The 22,494-nt window shown below is 41.4% G+C and overlaps 1 protein-coding gene across 2 annotated transcripts in view; it reads right to left on the bottom strand.

Annotated features, from left to right (window-relative positions):
• The window catches only part of GALNT13 (polypeptide N-acetylgalactosaminyltransferase 13), a 300,662-nt gene that overhangs the window by 154,044 nt on the left and 124,124 nt on the right, over positions 1-22,494 (bottom strand). For both annotated transcript variants that reach the window (XM_069732955.1, XM_069732956.1), the window contains exon 2: positions 11,485-11,653. In XM_069732955.1, coding sequence (XP_069589056.1) covers positions 11,485-11,653 — 169 coding nt within the window. The remainder of the gene's footprint in view (positions 1-11,484; positions 11,654-22,494) is intronic.

The raw sequence follows: 22,494 nt of genomic DNA, 5'->3' as shown, positions 1-22,494 counted from the left end.
TTCCACATCAGATTTTTTACAGTTGCTACTTTGTGGAGCCAACCCAGGAGCCCCTGTGTAAGTTCAGATTCCTTTACAAAGGTTAAAGGATGAAAGCAAGGGGATCTGTTGGGATCTGCAAGACAAAGAGTCCAGAGCAAAGACCTTCCCTGAAAGCCCTATTAAAAGCTGCTACTGCCAAAAAATCTTTCAGGAGTATTAGAGGTCTTCCCATTTTCCAGGGTCCTTCCAGATTTTACCAAAAACTTGGCAACTGTGCACTTTAAAGATGAGGGATCATAAATGGGTACATTAAAAATATATGTCCTTAGTACCATAAACTGACACCCAAAAACACACATAGTCAAGGCTAATGGAAACTCTCCACTCACTATTCCAAAGTGAGGCCTCAAAGCATGGACAATATAAAAGCCAACTAAATTTAGATGGAGGAAGGCTCTGCGCAGATTAATTACCGGCAACTTCAGTTATAAGCAACGGGGTGACCAATACTGAAAACCGCTGGGCATGAACAAAACATGGAAGGAAAGATTTTCATAGAGAATGTATAGCAACTTACAGCAGATCATATGTAGAAAAGTAGTTTTGCTAATGGAATAAAGCCTGAATTAAGGGACCATAAGGTCCTAGAATAGGACTGATGTTAGAGTCTCTAAATCCAGTCCGAGTTTTTATTTAGGGACTTTACTTTTTTTAAGTAGAACATTTGTGCTCAAAATCTGTTTTTCTCTTATATCTTCTGTTTTTCATATCATTGTCCTGTAAAAGGAGGAGGTGAGGAAGGTTGTACAGATTTTGGTGTCTCGTGAAAGTTTTAGAGGCGTTCCTAAGCAATGAGGACTAAAGCCGAAATTGGATGACCAAAGAATTCATGTTTTTTTAAGGGACTATGTATTGTAAAAAGTAAAAAGTCACCTTCATGAACCCCACAGCTCTTATTCCAATGCTCAACTGATGTCTCGTTTCTGATCCTGTGTTGACTCATTGGAAATGGCAGAAAAAAAATATTCCTTGGAAAATCCTACGGAAAATGTCCTAAGAAGGTGGATTCAGATGTGGAACTATGTTAGGGCATGTTCACATGCAGCGTAATTGCTGCTTTTTTTCTGTTGCATTCTGCAGGCTTCAGCACCAGAATATGCAATAATAACCAACCCTATTTATTCTGTTTTGGATGCTTTTTTGCTGCAGATTTGAGTGTTTTTGTGCATTTTTAAGGCCGTTGTGTTTCAGACACATTTTCTGGAAATGCGATAAGAAAATTTGAGAAAAAAGCCTCATTTGGAATGCATCACATGAATATGCTCTTAGTCCAGAAAAAGCTTTGATTCTGCACTAGAAAACCCAAATGCATTTTTTTCAGTTTTTTTTTCAAGATCCCCATAGAAGCCTATAGGGAAATGATGGGAAAGAAAACAAAAAAACGAACAGTTCAACAGCATCTTTAAGAGCACAACGGGCATGAGTTTTCACAAAAACTACACCCATTGGGTTTGGATAGCTAATTGCAGTCGATTTTCAGCACACAAAAAAAAAACCATTGTAGATTCCAGTGCGAAGGTTTTTTTTTGTGAAAGGTTTAATTTAACACATTACATAGACAAATCATAAAAATGAAGGGGCCTGTGATGCAATTAGAAATGTCATATGCATTTAGTTTGGACGGTCTTCCCATTGAAATCTGCACTTTGATCATCATGCTCGGACCAGACTCAGATTTACCCAGCCTGCAGTCTAGTACAGACTCTTAAAGGGATAGTTCGGTCTTAGGCTACAAGTCTGCAGTCTCTCTATGTGACTGCAGACTCGTGAATGCTCACATCATGCACACTGCGAGGATTCTACGATGGGAGCATGACCGCAAGTATGTGATTTGCATACATGTGGTCACATGCCGACTAGACATGTGCGGCCTGGAGCTAGGACACGTCTAGTTGGAATGTGGTTGGAAATATGCAAATTATATAGTTGCGGTCACTAGGGTTGAGCGAAACGGGTCGGCCACTTTCAGAAGTCGCCGACTTTTGGCAAAGTCGGGTTTCATGAAACCCGACCCGACCCCTGTGTGGGGTCGGCCATGAAGTCGGCGATCTTCTGAATCTGGAATCGGAATTCCGATACCGATTCCCGATATGTTTAAGATATCGGGAATTGGTATCGGAATTCAGATTTAAGTGTAAAATAAAGAATAAAAATAAAAAATATCGCTATACTTACCCTCTGGTACTAACCGGGAACCTTCCCTCCTTCGAATCAGCGCTTTCAGGACCTTGCGGTGACGTCGCGGCTTATGATTGGTTCCTATTAGGTATATACTCACCCTCGGACGCGCCCTGCTTCTTTCCGGCAGCCTTCCTTCCTAAGAATCAGCACTTCCAGGACCTTCGGTGACGTCACGGTGACGTCACGGCTTCTGATTGGTCGCGCGGCGGTCACATGGGCGGTCGCGCGACCAATCACAAGCCGCGACGTCACCGCGACGTCACCGCGACGTCACCGCAAGGTCCTGAAAGCGCTGATTCAAAGGAAGGAAGGTTCCCGGTTAGTACCAGGGCGCGTCAGAGGGTAAGTATAGCGATATTTTTTATTTTTATTCTTTATTTTACACTTAAATATGGATCGCAAGGCCTGAAGGAGAGTTTCCTCTCCTTCAGACCCTGGGAACCATTGGAAACCCAATGCACTGCATTGGGTTTCGAGTTTCGGCCGACCCCGACTTTTTTATAGGATCGGCCAATTTCACTCGACCCGACTTTTGAAAAAGTCGGGTTTCGTGAAACCCGACCCGATCCTATAAAAGTAAAGGTCGCTCAACCCTAGCGGTCACACGCCCGCCCACTCCCAACGCCAGCATCCGGGAATCCTTACAGCGCACAGTAGTCATGAAGTGAGGGCGACTGATGACTAGTATCCTAAGGCCGGACAACCCCTTTAATTATGGTTGTTTAGTGACTAGTAAGAATTTTTGTTTATTCCTGATTTTTAAGTTATTGGGACTTTTAACTTCCGCCTGTAACCTGATTGGTCGGCCAATCTGTTAGAAGACAAGACTTGTAATAAAAGTTAATTAGACCAATTCTTTAATCCAGCATGGCAGCCATATTACTGTTCCTCTGCTCGGTATTTATGTAATGCACAGTCTGATGATACGTTTTTTAATATCTTGATGTTTTTCATTCTTCACATCCGCTAAAAATGCTTTATAAAATGATTTGTTATTGATAATTTCTCCTAATCTAAGAAATCCATTAGTAAATCCTAATTATAAATATTTACTGCCGCCTTCCTCCCGGGCTGAATTGCAGCAATTACATTAAGAAGTGGGAACTAAAAATGAAAAATGTTTTTCAGTGTTTTGCTGCGGGAGATGGTTGTACATTTTTTCATATTAGCTCACATTCAACCTCGATTTTCTTTTCTTTTTTCTTTTTTTTTTTTTCTTTAATAAAAGAAGATGACTTAAACTTAAGTCGTAAGTTTGGAAATCAGTAAAGGCATCTTTCCAGCCGCTGAGTTCAATCTGATAAAAGGACCGTATCAAACAGTGAGTAGACGGCATTATGTAACCGCCAAGGTCATGCAAGGGACGCATACTTCGAGAAAAAAAATCACTTTTCGCTTCCAGTAAGATGATTTTGGCAAAGTAACGGCTGCAACATGTATATTATTTGACAGTAACTGTCTAATACATTCCCGTGGGCTTCAATAATATCATTTTAGGCAAAAGAATACATCAGTATTGCTGCTCAGTGGGTTTAAAAAAAATATTTTGTTTTCATTTTTTATTTCATATATTAATTTTGCTCATAAAAATAAGAAACTTTGTAATATATATTATCAGAGAAATCCACTTCTGTCTCCTCCCGGACTGATCTTCTATTCTCAATATTGTCAATTCAGGGGCAAAATCTGTCTTTAGTGATGACAGATTTTCCCATTACTGAGATAGGAGATGACACTTGGTGCTTATAAAGTTCTATGGAGAAGGGGAGGAGCTAGAGGCGGATACGGACACTTACACTTTAAGGACCGGAAGACATTTTATATTTTAATTACAATTTGTTTGCAAGACCAATTATGTATTTTTTTTTTTAAAGTGAATTTATTTCCAGATCCTACAATACAGACATAATATGTTATTAAATAGATCACTTATACCTGATGAGACTAGAGTACTTACTTTATAAAAATCAATGTCAGGATGGCTGTGTAATCCTCTTATTAAAATGAAAATGTTATCAGTTTAGCTACAGCGTGAGAAACGTCGTGAGTCCAAGTGTCTTCAGTCTCCGACATCCCACCCTGACTGACACAACTGCAGCTTGTACTCAGCAGTGTGAGATCTCAGCATCATAAACTTTTTTTTTTTTACAATTTGCTGGCAAATATCTACTTGCCAAAACATACAGATACTTATTATTAGGATATACCTACATATGTTCTAATAACAAAGTGACGAGACCGCTCCTTCAATAGATCATACATAGTAAAGATTCCAAGTTACCCAACAGAGAACAGAGATTTCTCTGATCCCGGCTGTTAGAGCAGAACTGAGGCTGGGTGTTACAAGCATAAAGAAAAACATAAACATGAACGGATAAATTTGGCAGCAATGGACTTTAATATTGCATATCTTTTAATTTCTGTAATATTCTTTTTTTTTTAAAGAGGCATGTAATCAAATCTAAAGTATCCAATGTTTATTCTCATTTTATTCCTGCTGCTCCCCTGAGTATATATTTATTAATCTATCATACGGTTCCAGATTTATGGGCCTTTTTATTTTTATTTTTCTGTCTTTGGAAGGAGGCGTTGCTTAGAGGATCCTCTGGGGCGTGTCTTTAGGCTGTTCTGCTTTATTATATTGTAAGCTCCTCCCACTTCTAAAGATCATACAAGTGGGAGGAGCTAAACTAAATAAAATTGTCCATATCTCTGGAACTGTATGGCAGAAAAAAAAAAGAACACTCAGAGAAGCATCAGGAATAATATAAGAACGTAAACTGTACACTTTTGACCTGCTAACAGGTCACCTTTAAGGGGCTCTAGTATACATGGCCTAACTGAATTAACAGCTGCTAACATTGTCATTGGCATTTATATTTTAAAGGGCTTTTCCAGGACTTTAACATTATATTAATAATTTTAATAATAATAATTTTATTTCTAAAGAACCAACATATTCCACAGGACTTTACAATTTAGAGGGGAAATTGTAGGCATATGCTTAGGATAAATCATCCATGTCTGATCAGTGGGGGGGAAGACACTAGGCACCTCCACCGATCGGCTGATCTGATTTAGATGATATCCCACCTTTTAAAAATTCAGAAAAGTGTTACATAAAGGGCAATGAGGTCTTTGATTGGTAGCAGGTGGGGTATTTAATTAAGTGTTGGACATAAAATCAGACCCTGTCTCCTAATTCTGAACTCTATGATTTTACGCTCTGAATGCCCTTTAATCCATAAAGCAGTGGTGGGATGTGAACATTTATGATGTGTCCTATTTTGAGCAAAATTGCAGAAATATCATTATTTTCATATGTTTATAATTCAGTGTGAATGATCTACAGGGAATGAAAGTAAATCAATGAGAGATTATCTCGTGGAAGTCACTCCGTATTCCAGTAAAGTTTAATAGACAGCAATCATGAATATAAAAGCCGGGGATATGTCCGCGGAGGCATTGTAACTCTTCTACAACCTCATATAACGGCGGTATCGGAGTGCGGAGAGAGTATATAACGGCCAAGGTCGTATGAGGGACGTGCAGTCCCAAACATGTTCTTAGTATCCGTCCAGATGATGATGATGGCACTGATATAACGTCTAGTTTGGTGATTCTTATTAAATATAATGTCCAATAAAGCCCACACTACTGACCTTGGCAGCACTATTTGTATTCATATGGAGCAAGGTACACAAGTAGCAGTGCTGACAGGGTAAAAAGATGCATGGGAGATCTAGTTCCCCTACATCTACCCTCAGGGGACATGAAGGTCAGGTTGGATTTCAATATGCAGATGTTACTCACCACCTATCCATCTTACTTCCCTATGGTCATCTTCTTGCCCTGTCTCTCTTGAGCTCTGTTTTCCTCTCCTGTAGCTTTCTCTCTCTTTGTTCACGGTACCATCATAATTTGGCGCCTTCCTCAGATATCATACTCTTTAGCCTTATTGGATGGCTGAGGCTGCAGAATGCAGCAGGAGTATTCAGGTAGTTGGTATTCCTGCCACTACTATCTTATCTATGGTCTTTGCTATTCTACTTGTGCCACCTGATCTATTAAACTCTGTTACATTCCTGGACTGTGAATCACTTGACAAAACTCACCTCTGCTTTGCTGTTGGATTCTGCTACATCTGGGAGTTGTTTGAAAAAAAAAATCAACTTTGCTGCAGTCCAGAACTTTTGCTACATCTGTGATTTACTTGATCTACCCAGATCTGCTGCTTTGTTGGGTTCTGTTTCATCTACAAGTCTTCTTGGCGGGAAATAATTCAGACTTTGCCCCGCCTGAGTCTCTGGTTAGTCTGCTTTTCTCCTCCAGTTTCCATCCAGCCAGTACAGCCTCCACTCCTCCAGCCCATCCACTATGCTCCACCAATGGGTTCTGTTTTCCCCAGCCTATTCACCATGCTCTGCCAACATCTTCAGTTTTCCCAGCCTATCCACTACGCTCCACCAACATCTTCTGTTTTCATCCAGAATATCCACCACGCACCAACATCTTCTGTTTTCCTCCAGCCTATCCACCATGCTCCACCATCGTCTTCTGTTTTCCTCCAGCCTGTCCACTAGGCTCCACCAACGTCTTCTGTTTTCCTCCAGCCTATCCACCACGCTCCACCAACATCTTCTGTTTTCCCCAGCCTATCCATCACTCTCCACAAAGGTCTTATGCTTTCCCTAGCCTATCCACCATGCTCCTCCAACGTCTTCTGTTTTCATCCAGCCTATCCACCACGCACTTACATCTTCTGTTTTCCTCCAGCCTATCCACCATGCTCCACCAATGTCTTCTGTTTCATCCAGCCTATCCACCACGCACTTACATCTTCTGTTTTCCTCCAGCCTATCCACCATGCTCCACCATCGTCTTCTGTTTTCCTCCAGCCTGTCCACTAGGCTCCACCAACGTCTTCTGTTTTCCTCCAGCCTATCCACCACGCTCCACCAACATCTTCTGTTTTCCCCAGCCTATCCATCACTCTCCACAAAGGTCTTATGCTTTCCCTAGCCTATCCACCATGCTCCTCCAACGTCTTCTGTTTTCATCCAGCCTATCCACCACGCACTTACATCTTCTGTTTTCCTCCAGCCTATCCACCATGCTCCACCAATGTCTTCTGTTTTCATCCAGCCTATCCACCACGCACTTACATCTTCTGTTTTCCTCCAGCCTATCCACCATGCTCCACCAATGTCTTCTGTTTTCCTTCAGCCTATCCACCACGCACTTACATCTTCTGTTTTCCTCCAGCCTATCCACCATGCTCCACCAATGTCTTCTGTTTTCATCCAGCCTATCCACCACGCACTTACATCTTCTGTTTTCCTCCAGCCTATCCACCATGCTCCACCAATGTCTTCTGTTTTCATCCAGCCTATCCACCACGCACTTACATCTTCTGTTTTTCTCCAGCCTATCCACCATGCTCCACCAATGTCTTCTGTTTTCCTTCAGCCTATCCACCATGCACTAACATCTTCTGTTTTCCTTCAGCCTATCCACCACGCTCCACCAACATCTTCTGTTCATAGTATGTTACAACCGCTCATCCAGACGGAGAGCTTTGAGAATCCATCTCACTAGGTGAGCTATAACAATATGATCCTTTCATCTCCTTGTCCCTATTAAATTATTCACGTTCAAGAGTAAAAGAAGTCTCGTGGGCAAGGCAAGCTTAAAGGGGTGGGCAAGATGGCAGAAATGTTGTAATGCTAAAACACCTACTATGTCATCTATATGCCAACTTTTAGAATACGTTCTCTAGTGTGGAGTTCAAAAATTCTCCCATTTTAAAAGGTAATGTTCCTACCCTTTTTCCAGATTCTGAAACTATATCTTGATGACATTGTATAATCTCATGGCAAAGTATTTGGATTAGTGGTGGTCTTAGACTTCAAAGTAGAGTTTAATTTAATCATATTTAATAAACAGGTCCACAATTCTTAGAAAGCGTTACAATTGATTTTCTTCTTTTTTTATGAGACCCACTAACCTTTGTCCTATAAAACTCTAAAAATGTTTAAAGTTTTTACACGTGGCTGTCCTGAGGAAGAAGTCATTACTGACTTTGAACAGCATTGATAATAAATCACTTTGATTTAACCATTTGGATCTTGGAATCAGCAGCGCATCTGAAATCCACTGTTCCTGTTTTTTAATAACTGTTGATCTAGCCTTATATCTATAGTGTAAAATTATAGAATTCTGTATCCCTTTAGTGCTCACTAGGTGGAGCTCTCTCCATAAGAAATGTTGACAGCTCCCATATGCATTCAGTTGCAGACAGCTCCCCTAGTGGTTGCTAAAAGAATTACAGTATTCTTTTTTCTTGATCTAGGCATAAGGAAACCCCCAAAAGTGCACCCTTTCTACGTCAATTTGCTATATACACCTTCCTATAAAGTGTTTTTTTTTATTTATCATTATTCTTAGATATGTATCATGCCATTATAATGGTTTTACCATTAAATAAAATATATCAATAAGTATGAATGATGGACAGAAACTGCAGGAAACAAACATTCATTATTTTCCACTGTCTGCATCAAACCTCAGGCATATGGTCAGGATGAAAGCATCTATTTTTGGATGGAAAAAATAACATGATGTCTTTAGGGGATACTTACATTAGTTATCCAACCATTGCCAATGGGAAGCTAAATGTATGTTCCCATTACCCCAAAAAAAAAAAAATTCGCAATGTGTTTTTCTGTAACTTGAATACAATTTGTGCCTGACTGAAGAATTACATAGTAAACAGATTATTCTCTATTGTGCTGTTAGTTTCCTTAGAAACAATACAAAACTATCCATCAACTGCAGAATACAGGCAGGAATACATAATGACGTGTGATGCTAATTGCCACGAGACCGTGCTAAATACTATAAAACGAGATTCGGAGGTCCAGGAATATTTGGTTGTTTATTTATTAGCCTCGGGCTGTCGCAGTGCTCGCTTGCTTCGTAAACCACATTTACCTTTGGCATTCAGCAAGAACAGCGATTTGCTTATATTAAAGGCTTTGTTCGCCTTGGAAACAATCTTTTTTTTTTTTTCAAAGCTTCTCAAATATGGAAAAAAAATAAAATAAAGCAAGTTTCGAAACAGCTACCGTTAAAAAAAAAAAAATCTTACCCTTTTTGTGCCTACAGCTTCTGTGCACAACTATGTGTTTCCATGGTAACAGACAACAAACGGAACTTGTAGTTTATTCCTACTGCCTTACTAATTCAGATGTATCCTCTCTCTCTCTCCCATGAATGAAATATGTGAACAATCTGTTCCTTTAGGGAAGAGACTATTTTCTGCAAGATCTGACTACTAACGGTTTGTTTGTAGTCTGTTACCAAGGAGACAAAAGACTTTATAAAATTTTAAATAATAATGACTTGTATAGTTGTTTCATTTTTTTTGTGTGTAAGGGAATATAACCTATCATGCCTCATATTGAAAATTTACATCATTTGTAGGGGGCAGGCGAAGTGGACACGACTCATACCGGGCGGGTACGGACAGCAGCGACTGGAATTAGCTCTGATTGCTGATTAACCGCTTGGATGACGCTATCAACGTCTGACAGCAGCATATAAACGGTTGATAAGTGGTCGCTCAGGCTGCCAATGAGTTGATAGGTTTGATACAACAAATTCGACAGCTGAACCACAACAAGACAGCCACACAAAATAAAACAAAGCACCCGCTTTTACAAGTTCTGATTTTTTTCGTCACTAAAATATTGAAATTAAAAAAAAAAAACCTATACAAATTTGGTATCATTGTAATCATACTTACCCGGAAAAATCAAATTGAACAGCGTCAAAACTAAAGCTAAGAAACGATATTATTTATTAAATTTAAATATATTATTTGAATTGTTATACCTTTTTTATTATTTTTCATCCTCATTTTAATATTTTTTACCTGTTTTTTTAATACATTATGCTGTTAAATGAATGATGCCATTCAAAATTACAACTGGCTACGTAGATGGAAAAATGAAAAAAAAAAGTTATGGCTCTTGGAAATAGAGGAGCAAACAAAAGCGCAAAAAAAGAAAAATGGCCCAATCCATCAATTATACTGAGATCTCAATATTTCATAGGAACTGTTTACAGGATGGACAGCAAATGTGTCCAGTGCTGCACAACCGAAAAGAAAAGACTCGCCGGCACTGCCGATTCCAAAGTCAAAACAGCGATTAACAGCTGGTATGCCGTTATAAGGTGTATAATGGTTTTCCTAGAAGCTAATTTTTCCCATCCATGCCACCCTCTCTGTTATCCCTGCTCGTCAGTCACAATGAGAGAATTCTCTTACAATCTCACTGTCAGAGGTATTATTAGGGTCCCAATCAACTATGTGCTAATTATAACATCCCCTATAGTTAAATACATCCCTAAATAGTGTGCACCGTTAAACGGAACCTATTACAAGGTCAAAATTGGATAAGGTAACATTCACACTAGCGTTATGCTAGTGTGCGTCGGGTTAGCGTCGGGCGACGCAGCGGCGACGCACGCGTCATGCGCCCCTATTTTAACATGGGGGACGCATGCGTTTTTGTTTGTTGCGTTGTGCGACGCATGCGTCTTTTTTGCCGCAAGCGTCGGACCAAGAAAACGCAACAAGTTGCATTTTTCTTGCGTCCGATTTTCGGCAAAAAACGACGCATGCGTCGCAAAACGCAGCGTTTTTGTGTGCGTTTTGCCGCGCTTTTGCGTGCGTTGTGCGTTGCGTCGCCGACGCAGCGGCGCACAACGCTAGTGTGAACGTAGCCTAATTGAGTCCTTCTTTTATTCCGAAAGTTCCTCTGAGTATTCCATTTTTTTTTTAAAATCTGCCATATGGATCCAGAGATATAAGACTTTTTATTTGCAGCTACTTTTTATGGCAGAAGGGGCGTGGCTCACAGGGTAATTATGCAGAGACACGCCCCCACATAACCTTTTGAGCCACACCCCTAGTAAAAAAAAATACAAAAATTAGCACCGATTAAAAAGGCCCATATCTCTGGAACCGTACTGTGGATTTACAAAAAACAAAATGCGGAATAATCAGGGGATCAGCATGAATAAGGTAAACCCAAATACTGGTCACTTTTCACCACGTGACAGGTCCTCCGTCCTTAATCATTTTTTTTACAAAAACAGCATCATCTCTGTTCACAGATCACATGTGATATTCTGACCTTGCCCCATTCACATCACTAGGGCTTAGCCGCGATGGAGCTGAATTGTAGATCTTACCCTTCTAGTCTGACATCCGGCAAACTTCTGTTTAAAGCGATTAAGTCACTGGCCATAAGGTTAAACTGATTGATTTTGAATAATTCTTTCATTTTTTCTTGGTCATCTTTCGGGATGAGCACCGCCTTCCCCTGCTCTCCTGGTCCTTCTTGGTTCCGCGAAATAACAGCTAGAATTAAAACAAGAAACAGAGTCTGTTAGCGGACTTTGTGACCGTGAAAATTACTGCAAATGTTAGGCTCTGCTCACACGCAGCATTTTTGATTGTTTTTTTCTGCGGTCAAAACCTGCTCTCTCAACAGTAAAATCGCTGCACTCAAAAGGCACATGTTGCAATGTAACAGCATTTTTGCTGTGTTTTTTTGCTGCATTTTTGACACTTTTTTCAACGTTTTTGGATGCAGATTATATGTGTGCTGTGTCTATAGTACATATCCAATTCAATTATTGAAGTGTTTTTTGCAATTTTTTGCTTTCAATGCTGAAAGAATGCAGATGCTGCAGATTTTAAAAATGCAGTTCTCAAATTCAGTTAATGAAAAAAAAAACAAGCGCATGAATGAGATTTCTGAAATCGCTTAGCTTTTTCTGGTACTGTAAAATGCAGCTTCTTATTTGCATAAAATAGCAAAAAAAAGAAACGCTGTGAACATAGCCTTATATATATTTTTTTATAAATTTAAATAATATCTTTTCATTGAATTAGAAGAGAATATGTCCAAAGTTACTATTGAAACTAGCGGTATGTGTGTACAGAAGTGAAAACTGTTTTGTAGTAATCTGATGACCGAGCCCTAAGAAATCGAGCTTTGAAGAGACATGAAATATTAGCCTGGGGTGTGTCATAGCACTTAGGGGTGTGTCATAGCACTTGGGGGCGTGTCATAGCACTTGGGGGCATGTCATAGCACTTGGGGCGTGTTGTTACACTTCCTACTGAGTCTGCATGTGGTTTCAAAACTCGATTTCTCAGTGCTGGCATCTTGGATTGCTACAAGACAGATTACATTTTTTTGTTATAGGACCTATAGACCCATACTACTAGTTTCATTAATAAAATCGTCCTGACAAGGTAATACATGGGCAACGTAGCACAATATATCACACCTCCCAGGTTCAAGATAACATCTGAGAAATAAAGGTCACAGCATAATGTTACAGAACATAGAACTACGGGACATTATTTCACAAATGTACATATTCCAGGAGGGAGATTTGTAATCCTGAAGAAGAGCAACTTGGTCGTAATGTGTAGAAGTTGTGGTGGCTTGGGGGAAGAAGCAGCACCAGGACTGAGGGTAAAGGGGGAAAAAAAGAACCTCTTGGTAAAATCCTTGAAGGTTAATGGAATTCCGTGTTCTCGTGAAGCTTTTTTTTTCCACATGGATTTTTGAGGGGAAATCCACGTCAAGGTGGACTTGAAGCAATTTTCAATGTAGATTTTGAAGCTGATTCTCTTCAAATTCCAAATGTGAAAACACCATGTGAACATGCACCAAGAGTGATGATGCTTTGCATCTATTTAGTTGCTCAGCGTTAGCAATTCTGTAAGAAATACTAGATGCATTTTCCAATTATGTTTTTCTTGCTTTTAATTTGTCAAGTTTTGCTTTTAGAACAAAACTAAGGTCCTGATGCGTCAAGACCAGCTTTTTTCATGCCAGTCTTGATGAAGAAGCAGAGTGGAATACGAGACACCTGATTCATTAAAGGGGTTGCCCAAAACTTTAAGACTGATGGGCTATCCTTAGAATAGGTCATTAATGCCTGATTGGTGGGGGTGATTCACCCGATACCCCCAATGATCAGCTGCTCCCGATGCTGGCGACGGCTGGAACTGCTCAGTTGTGGAGCTGCACAGAACAGCTCCATTGACTGTACAGTGGCCGCGGACAGGTACTGCACATCGGCCCTCATTCGAATCAATAGTGGGTGGATGTGCAGTACCTGGCTACGGCCACTATACACTCCATGGAGCTGTGCTGGGCAGCTCCTTAACTATGCAGGTCATTACCGACACTGGGATCAGCTGATTGGTGGAGGTTCTGGGTGTTGCACCCCCACCGATCAGGCATTGATGACCCATACTAAGTATCAATGATTAATTTCCCAAGCGACCTCTTTAAACAGCGCACTCCTCTTAATGAATCTGACGAGGCATGAATCGGTGTGCACCGCCATGTGCGCCTTGCTACAAATCTTACTTCGGTCGCGGTTATAAAGGTTGCAATGCAAGATCAGCACTTCAACCCCTCTCATTCTCAGAATCAATGAGGGTCCCAAAGGTCGAACGTGAAGTGATTGCAAGTCCTAGTGATACGACATTATTTTACGAGATGGGAAAAACCCTTTTATGAGCCTTTAAAGTGTTTTACCATCGGAGAAAACTCTTTGCTGCTCCAGGCACAACAGACAAACAGATACTGTACGTTTACTAGAAATGTCTTCTCTAGCCAGACATATACCTTACACAGCTGCGTTATTATATCGATATAATAATATCATTATATTAAATTTATTATATCTTCATATGACAATCATTTTAAAGGGGCTGTGCTATTAATAAAGTTGATTTTAATCAATAGATCTTGGAATAATAATAACTTCCCCAATTGGATGTGTTTAAATCAAACGTGCCTGTGCCGAGATAATCTTATAAATGTGCTCCTGCTGTGTACTGTGTAATGGTCGTGTCTGACCGTGCAGGAACATGGCCTGGCCATACCACATCTCCTGGGCAGGGGGGAAGCAAAAAAGTACACAGACAACACAGCATGGGATCACACATGATTCTTTCTTTGAGGTGACACATTTTTTAAAAACAGGCAGTGAAATGTTTTATCTCACAAAAATAATCATTTGTGATCTCATGCTGTCCTTTCTGTACACTTTTTTGCTTCCCCCCACCCTGGAGATGTGGTACAATCAGACCATGTTCCTGCACGGTCAGACACGACCATTACACAGTACACAGCAGGGGACATTTATAAGATTATCTCAGCACAGGAACATTTTTTGTAAACACATCCAATTGTGGAAATGATTATTATTCCAAGATGTATTGATTAATATTAACTTTAAAATTAATTTTGTTCATGGGAAAATCCCTTTAAGCATTTATGGAAATAATTGACCTGCATGGAAATGATGCAGACTCTCATCATGATGACTGCAATAATGGTATCTATAGTCATACTCGTTGCCTGACTCATCTTCGCATTTTGTATCCCATAGAGCATGTATATGCCGGACACATGTCATGTCACATCATGGCCAAAGATCAAATATAAAAGCAGCAAAATCAGGATCTGTCACCCCGCCATGTGCTCTGCTCTCCTTCTGTTCCATTTTTCGCTTTTTCCTGTGCCAAAACATCTATATAAAAAAAGAAAAAAGAAGCTCCCCGCCCAGCAGCGACTGCGGTGGGCTTCATCGAAAACATTGAGTTTGTTTAATCATCGTGACCTTTCTTTTAGCACGAATGGCGACCATTCTGTGACAAGATGTCAGGAGAGAACTTAGAGGTAATAAAGGACAAAAAGAGGATGTTACCGGGATGATCAATGGTGCAGCAGTCCGTGTCCTGCACTTTTTGTTTCCTAATTTTGTACCTCCGTGGAGTTTGATCAGGTCTTTGGAACTTTACTTACTTTTCATCGATCCAGCTGCAAGTTTCATTAGAGGTTTAGGGCTATGTGTACACAGAGTTTTTTAAGGAGTTTTTGGAACCTGTTCACATTAAAAAAAAACTCCTAAAATTGCTTCAAAAACTTTTGAAAGATTGCCCCTATTGATTTCTATTTTAAATCCACTTCGCGGTTCAGTAATTTTAGTTTTTTTTTTTCTGTTTTGGGTTTTAAAAAAATACCAGGAGGGAAAAATGAAAGTGCATGTCACTTCTTTAAAGCGGCTTCCGTTCTTAACTAAGGCACTGTCCAGTCAAAGGGCTGCAAAAAAAAAAGCTTCATATTGATTATAGGATAGTTAATATTATTGTAGCAGATAACCCCTTTGAAGGGAATCTGTAAGCAGGTTTTTGCTATGTGATCTGAGGACAGCATGAAGTAGGGGTTAAAACACTGAATTCAACGATGTGTCACTTATTAGGCTGTGTGCTGTTGTCTTTTGACACTGAAGGTTTTCTCTTTAGGAGATTATCATTGCCAGGTCTGATGTGCATGCGACTGTTAGTCTGACTCCGCCCACTCCTGTGATAAGCAGCTCACTGTCTATAGACTATGTACATAAGCCTGGTGTGGGCTGGCCTAGCTTCATCAGCTCTGCTGCTTTGCTAAATCTAAAAACTCTGATTGTGTCAGAACTGCTGCACCCAGTAAACTAAGTGATACATCATTGGATTCAGGGTTTCTTTGCCTACAACAGGTTGCTCTCATGAGGTTGCAAAAATCTGCTGACAGATTCCCTTTAAGTATTATGTTACGTCTAATTCACGCTATGGTGGAGCTGCTGGGTTCCTCAACAAATTACAATGAGCTCCTAATCCTATTTAAAATTATTTTTCGCCAGTTTGATATTAATATCCTGCAACATTCATTGTGTAAGGCTATATAAAAAAGCTGTCTCATATTATAGGTGGATATGCAATCTTCTGCTGATGTTGGATTGTGTTGTTTTTTCTGAACACTGAACATATCCTATTTCATCTAGGCGAATGTTTTCTCTCATGCATTAATGAAATCCATATAAAGATACAAGATAAGGAAGATGGGGTACAAGATTAATAGCCGCTGCCAATCAAGCAATGATAAACGGGAAAATGTACCCTATTTTTCTGCCAAGCCATTTGACCTAATGCCCACATATTACCTTCCATCTTATCACTCCCGAGCCAAGAAGCACTTATAACAATTTATATACGGTTCTATGTCGGAAGGAAAAAAACGTGCTGTCATTCATCTGCAACATTACTTAAATTTACAGAGGCTTTGATTAGCTATTTATTATGCACATGAAAGTATCATTAAATAAAATGCCACAGCCCGTATAAATCATTTGCTGTAATTAGCGCGAATGACATATAAGTAACCATTTATACACCCAATCTGTTCACATTACCATTTCCTAAGGTTTAAATATTATCACATCAATTCCGCCTGTGGCCTACAGGTGGCAGCAATGCAATCGGCATGGAAAACTTAAAGGAATTGTCCATGTTGGGTCATTATCCTTCTAAAGGTGCCAAATATTTTATATATTCTGGATGCAATAGGAAACAGACAACTTGTCAGACTGATTTTCAAATATTTTGCTCACCTTGTACCTTTCTCATATTATGTCTTATATTCCCATCACATCCAGAGCTGGATTCACAATTCTGCTGGCCTCAAAGCTCTATCCCTAACTGTACTGTATGATCTGTAAAGAACAATTTGCTATTATTGGAGGCATAGACTTTACCGGTTGGCGTAGAATGTGTTACCGGCACCTAAGGCAAGCGTTGCGCCCTTTAGCTCTGTAATAATGCTCCCAAAGCACCCTTTAAGACAAATAATGCTTCCTGAGAGCCCACTAAGGAAAGTATTAATACCAAGTGCCAAATTCAAAAGTAGCAATGCAACTTTTCTTCCATTCCTCTGCAAAAAAAACTCAAACAACTTAAACTCATCCAATCCGAGAGACCAAGTACTCTTTTCTGATGGACACATAGAGTGAGCCGGCGCAGTGGGCAAAATTCTATGACTTCATTGTGCCTCTTGCTTCAGGATACGTCAGCCTACAAGACCCAGAAGGGTGGAGCAGTCAGTCTATGGCTCTCTATTCTACTACAGGGTTCAACTGTATCATGTTGATGAAGATACAATTCAAAGTGGAGCTCGGAGATCATGGAATCATAGAATGCTAGATGACCTCCAGGGTCATCGTGTCCAACCTCCTGCTCAATGCAGGATTCACTAAACCATCTCAGACAGATGTCTGTTCAGCCTCTGTTTGAAGACTTCGTTTGAAGGAGAACTCACCACCTCTCATGGCCGCCTGGTCTAATCATTGATCACCCTCACTGTCAAAAAGGTTTTTCTAATAATTCTGTATCTTCTCCCTTTCAGTTTCATTCCATTGTTTCTCATGTTTCCATGTGCAAATGAGAATAAGGATGATCCCTCTACAATGTGACCGCCCTTCAGATATTCGTAGACAGCTATTAGGTCTCCTCTTTGCCTTCTTTTTTGCAAGCTAAACATTCCCAGATCCTTTAACCGTTCCTCGTAGGACATAGTTTGCAGTCCGCTCACCCTCCTGGTAGCTCTTCTCTGAACTTGCTCCAGTTTTTCAATATCATTTTTAAAATGCACCCAAACATTCAGATGGCTAAATTCAGGCACCTAAAACCCTAAAAAAAAATTCCTCAAAAATAAATACACCTCAAACTAGACCCCATAGGTTATTAAAGATCCCAACAACTGTATATACCCCCCAAAAAATATACATACCCTCAATAATGACCTCAGGTCTGCTGTTCCCTGATAAAAGCCACAGACTAGACTTTCCCTTTAATACAGACCTGCAGAAAAGACTTACAAGTACTAAACCTTCATTATTCCTACATTCTTTCAATTCCTGGAACCACCACAGAAAACATCCTGATACTACTGTAGAACCAGAACCAGAGCCAGCACATTGCATATGGCCAAGAAAGAGGTGAGTAGACATCAGCGAATCTTACAACACTTGTTTTAGGTAAATCCACTTGAATCATCCGGCAGATTCGACTGGGTCCAAATAAAATTCAGTCTGAATCAAATCTATCCTGAAAAGACAGACCCCAGCATAATAAACAGAGGGCTGGGAAGGGGTTAAAATTATTAAAAGATCATACCCACCTTACCCCTAACCTGCCCTTCTGCTACAGCTCCCCATCCTGTCCTCCAGTTGTTTTGGATCAGAATTTGATCTTATCTCTTTGGATCAAGCTTGAGTTTCAGATCAGGTGGTAACGTGAGGAACACGTGCCCTGTTATGGCTGGCAATCAGGCAACACAGCGTGCAGTAATCAGCGCACATACAGAGATCTGGGAATAACCAAAAACAATAGGACGAGCTCTGAGACGTGGAATCTCTGTAGACTGCAGTACCTGATCTATCCTCACACAACTATAAGCAGCAGTGGATTGCGCCTATCACTACCTATGCAACTCGGCACTGCCTGAGGAGCTGACTAGCCTGAAGATAGAAATACAAGCCTGACTTACCTCAGAGAAATACCCCAAAGGAATAGGCAGCCCCCCACATATAATGACTGTTAGCAAGATGAAAAGACAAACGTAGGAATGAAATAGATTCAGCAAAGTGAGGCCCGATATTCTAGACAGAGCGAGGATAGCAAAGAGAACTATGCAGTCTACAAAAAACCCTAAAACGAAAACCACGCAAAGGGGCAAAAAGACCCACCGTGCCGAACTAACAGCACGGCGGTGCACCCCTTTGCTTCTCAGAGCTTCCAGCAAAAGTTAATAGCAAGCTGGACAGAAAAAACAGAAAACAAACTAGAAGCACTTATCTAGCCGAGCAGCAGGCCCAAGGAAAGATGCAGTAGCTCAGATCCAACACTGGAACATTGACAAGGAGCAAGGAAGACAGACTCAGGTGGAGCTAAATAGCAAGGCAGCCAACGAGCTCACCAAAACACCTGAGGGAGGAAGCCCAGAGACTGCAATACAACTTGTGACCACAGAAGTGAACTCAGCCACAGAATTCACAACAGTACCCCCCCTTGAGGAGGGGTCACCGAACCCTCACCAGAACCCCCAGGCCGACCAGGATGAGCCACATGAAAGGCACGAACAAGATCTGGGGCATGGACATCAGAGGCAAAAACCCAGGAATTATCTTCCTGAGCATAACCCTTCCATTTGACCAGATACTGGAGTTTCCGTCTAGAGACACGAGAATTCAAAATCTTCTCCACAATATACTCCAATTCCCCCTCCACCAAAACAGGGGCAGGAGGCTCCACAGATGGAACCATAGGTGCCACGTATCTCCTCAACAACGACCTATGGAATACATTATGTATGGAAAAGGAGTCTGGGAGGATCAGACGAAAAGACACCGGATTGAGAATCTCAGAAATCCTATACGGACCAATAAAACGAGGTTTAAATTTAGGAGAGGAAACCTTCATAGGAATATGACGAGAAGATAACCAAACCAGATCCCCCAACACGAAGTCGGAGTCCCACACGGCGTCTGCGATTAGCGAAAAGCTGAGCCTTCTCCTGGGACAAGGTCAAATTGTCCACTACCTGAGTCCAGATCTGCTGCAACCTGTCCACCACAGAATCCACACCAGGACAGTCCGAAGACTCAACCTGTCCTGAAGAGAAACGAGGATGGAACCCAGAATTGCAGAAAAATGGAGAGACCAAGGTAGCCGAGCTGGCCCGATTATTAAGGGCGAACTCAGCCAACGGCAAAAATGACACCCAATCATCCTGGTCAGCGGAAACAAAACATCTCAGATATGTTTCCAAGGTCTGATTGGTTCGTTCGGTCTGGCCATTAGTCTGAGGATGGAAGGCCGAGGAGAAAGATAGGTCAATGCCCATCCTACCACAAAAGGCTCGCCAGAACCTCGAGACAAACTGGGAACCTCTGTCAGAAACAATATTCTCAGGAATGCCATGTAAACGAACCACATGCTGGAAGAACAAAGGCACCAAATCAGAGGAGGAAGGCAATTTAACCAAGGGCACCAGATGGACCATTTTAGAAAAGCGATCACAGACCACCCAAATGACCGACATTTTTTGAGAAACGGGAAGGTCAGAAATGAAATCCATCGAAATATGTGTCCAAGGCCTCTTCGGGACCGGCAAGGGCAAAAGCAACCCACTGGCACGTGAACAGCAGGGCTTAGCCCTAGCACAAATTCCACAGGACTGCACAAAAGCACGCACATCCCGTGACAGAGATGGCCACCAGAAGGATCTAGCAACCAACTCCCTGGTACCAAAGATTCCTGGATGACCGGCCAGCACCGAACCATGAAGTTCAGAGATAACTTTACTAGTCCACCTATCAGGGACGAACAGTTTCTCGGCCGGACAACGATCAGGTTTATTAGCCTGAAATTTCTGCAACACTCTCCGCAAATCAGGGGAGATGGCAGACACAATGACTCCTTCCTTGAGGATACTCGCCGGCTCAGATAACTCCGGAGAGTCGGGCACAAAACTCCTAGACAGAGCATCCGCCTTCACATTTTTAGAGCCCGGAAGGTATGAAATCACAAAATCAAAACGAGCAAAAAATAACGACCAACGGGCCTGTCTAGGATTCAAGCGCTTGGCAGACTCAAGATAAGTAAGGTTCTTATGATCAGTCAAAACCACCACGCGATGCTTAGCACCCTCAAGCCAATGACGCCACTCCTCGAATGCCCACTTCATGGCCAGCAACTCTCGGTTGCCCACATCATAATTACGCTCAGCAGCAGAAAATTTCCTGGAAAAGAAAGCACATGGTTTGAACACTGAGCAACCAGAACCTCTCTGTGACAAAACCGCCCCTGCACCAATCTCAGAAGCATCAACCTCGACCTGGAACGGAAGAGAAACATCAGGTTGACACAACACAGGGGCACAGCAAAAACGACGCTTCAACTCCTGAAAAGCTTCCACGGCAGCAGAAGACCAATTAACCAAATCAGCACCCTTCTTGGTCAAATCGGTCAATGGTCTGGCAATGCTAGAAAAATTACAGATGAAGCGACGATAAAAATTAGCAAAGCCCAGGAATTTCTGCAGACTTTTTAGAGATGTCGGCTGAGTCCAATCCTGGATGGCCTGAACCTTAACCGGATCCATCTCGATAGTAGAAGGGGAAAAGATGAACCCCAAAAATGAAACTTTCTGCACACCGAAGAGACACTTTGATCCCTTCACGAACAAGGAATTAGCACGCAGTACCTGGAAAACCATTCTGACTTGCTTCACATGAGACTCCCAATCATCTGAGAAGATCAAAATGTCATCCAAGTAAACAATCAAGAATTTATCCAGATACTCACGGAAAATGTCATGCATAAAAGACTGAAAAACAGATGGAGCATTGGCAAGTCCGAACGGCATCACCAGATACTCAAAATGACCCTCGGGCGTATTAAATGCCGTTTTCCATTCATCTCCCTGCCTGATTCTCACCAGATTATACGCACCACGAAGATCAATCTTAGTAAACCAACTAGCCCCCTTAATCCGAGCAAACAAGTCAGAAATCAATGGCAAGGGATACTGACACTTAACAGTGATCTTATTAAGAAGGCGGTAATCAATACACGGTCTTAGCGAACCATCCTTCTTGGCCACAAAAAAGAACCCCGCTCCCAATGGTGACGACGACGGGCGAATATGTCCCTTCTCCAGGGACTCCTTCACATAACTGCGCATAGCGGTGTGTTCAGGTACGGACAAATTAAATAAACGACCCTTAGGGAATTTACTACCAGGAATCAAATCGATAGCACAATCACAATTCCTATGCGGAGGTAGGGCATCAGACTTGGACTCTTCAAATACATCCTGAAAGTCCGACAAGAACTCTGGGATGTCAGAAGGAATGGATGACGAAATAGACAAAAATGGAACATCACCATGTACTCCCTGACAACCCCAGCTGGTTACCGACATAGAGTTCCAATCTAATACTGGATTATGGGTGTGTAGCCATGGCAACCCCAACACGACCACATCATGCAAATTATGCAGTACCAGAAAGCGAATAACTTCCTGATGTGCAGGAGCCATGCACATGGTCAGCTGGGCCCAGTACTGAGGCTTATTCTTGGCCAAAGGTGTAGCATCAATTCCTCTCAACGGAATAGGACACCGCAAAGGCTCCAAGAAAAATCCACAACGTTTAGCATAATCCAAATCCATCAGATTCAGGGCAGCGCCTGAATCCACAAACGCCATGACAGAATACGATGACAAAGAGCACATTAAGGTAATGGACAAAAGGAATTTGGACTGTACAGTACCAATAACGGCAGAG

Source organism: Ranitomeya imitator, chromosome 7 (genome assembly GCF_032444005.1).
Source record: "Ranitomeya imitator isolate aRanImi1 chromosome 7, aRanImi1.pri, whole genome shotgun sequence".
Lineage (NCBI taxonomy): Eukaryota > Metazoa > Chordata > Amphibia > Anura > Dendrobatidae > Ranitomeya > Ranitomeya imitator.
The sequence above is the reverse complement of the archived record's forward strand: the minus strand, read 5'-3'. Positions and strand labels throughout refer to the sequence as shown.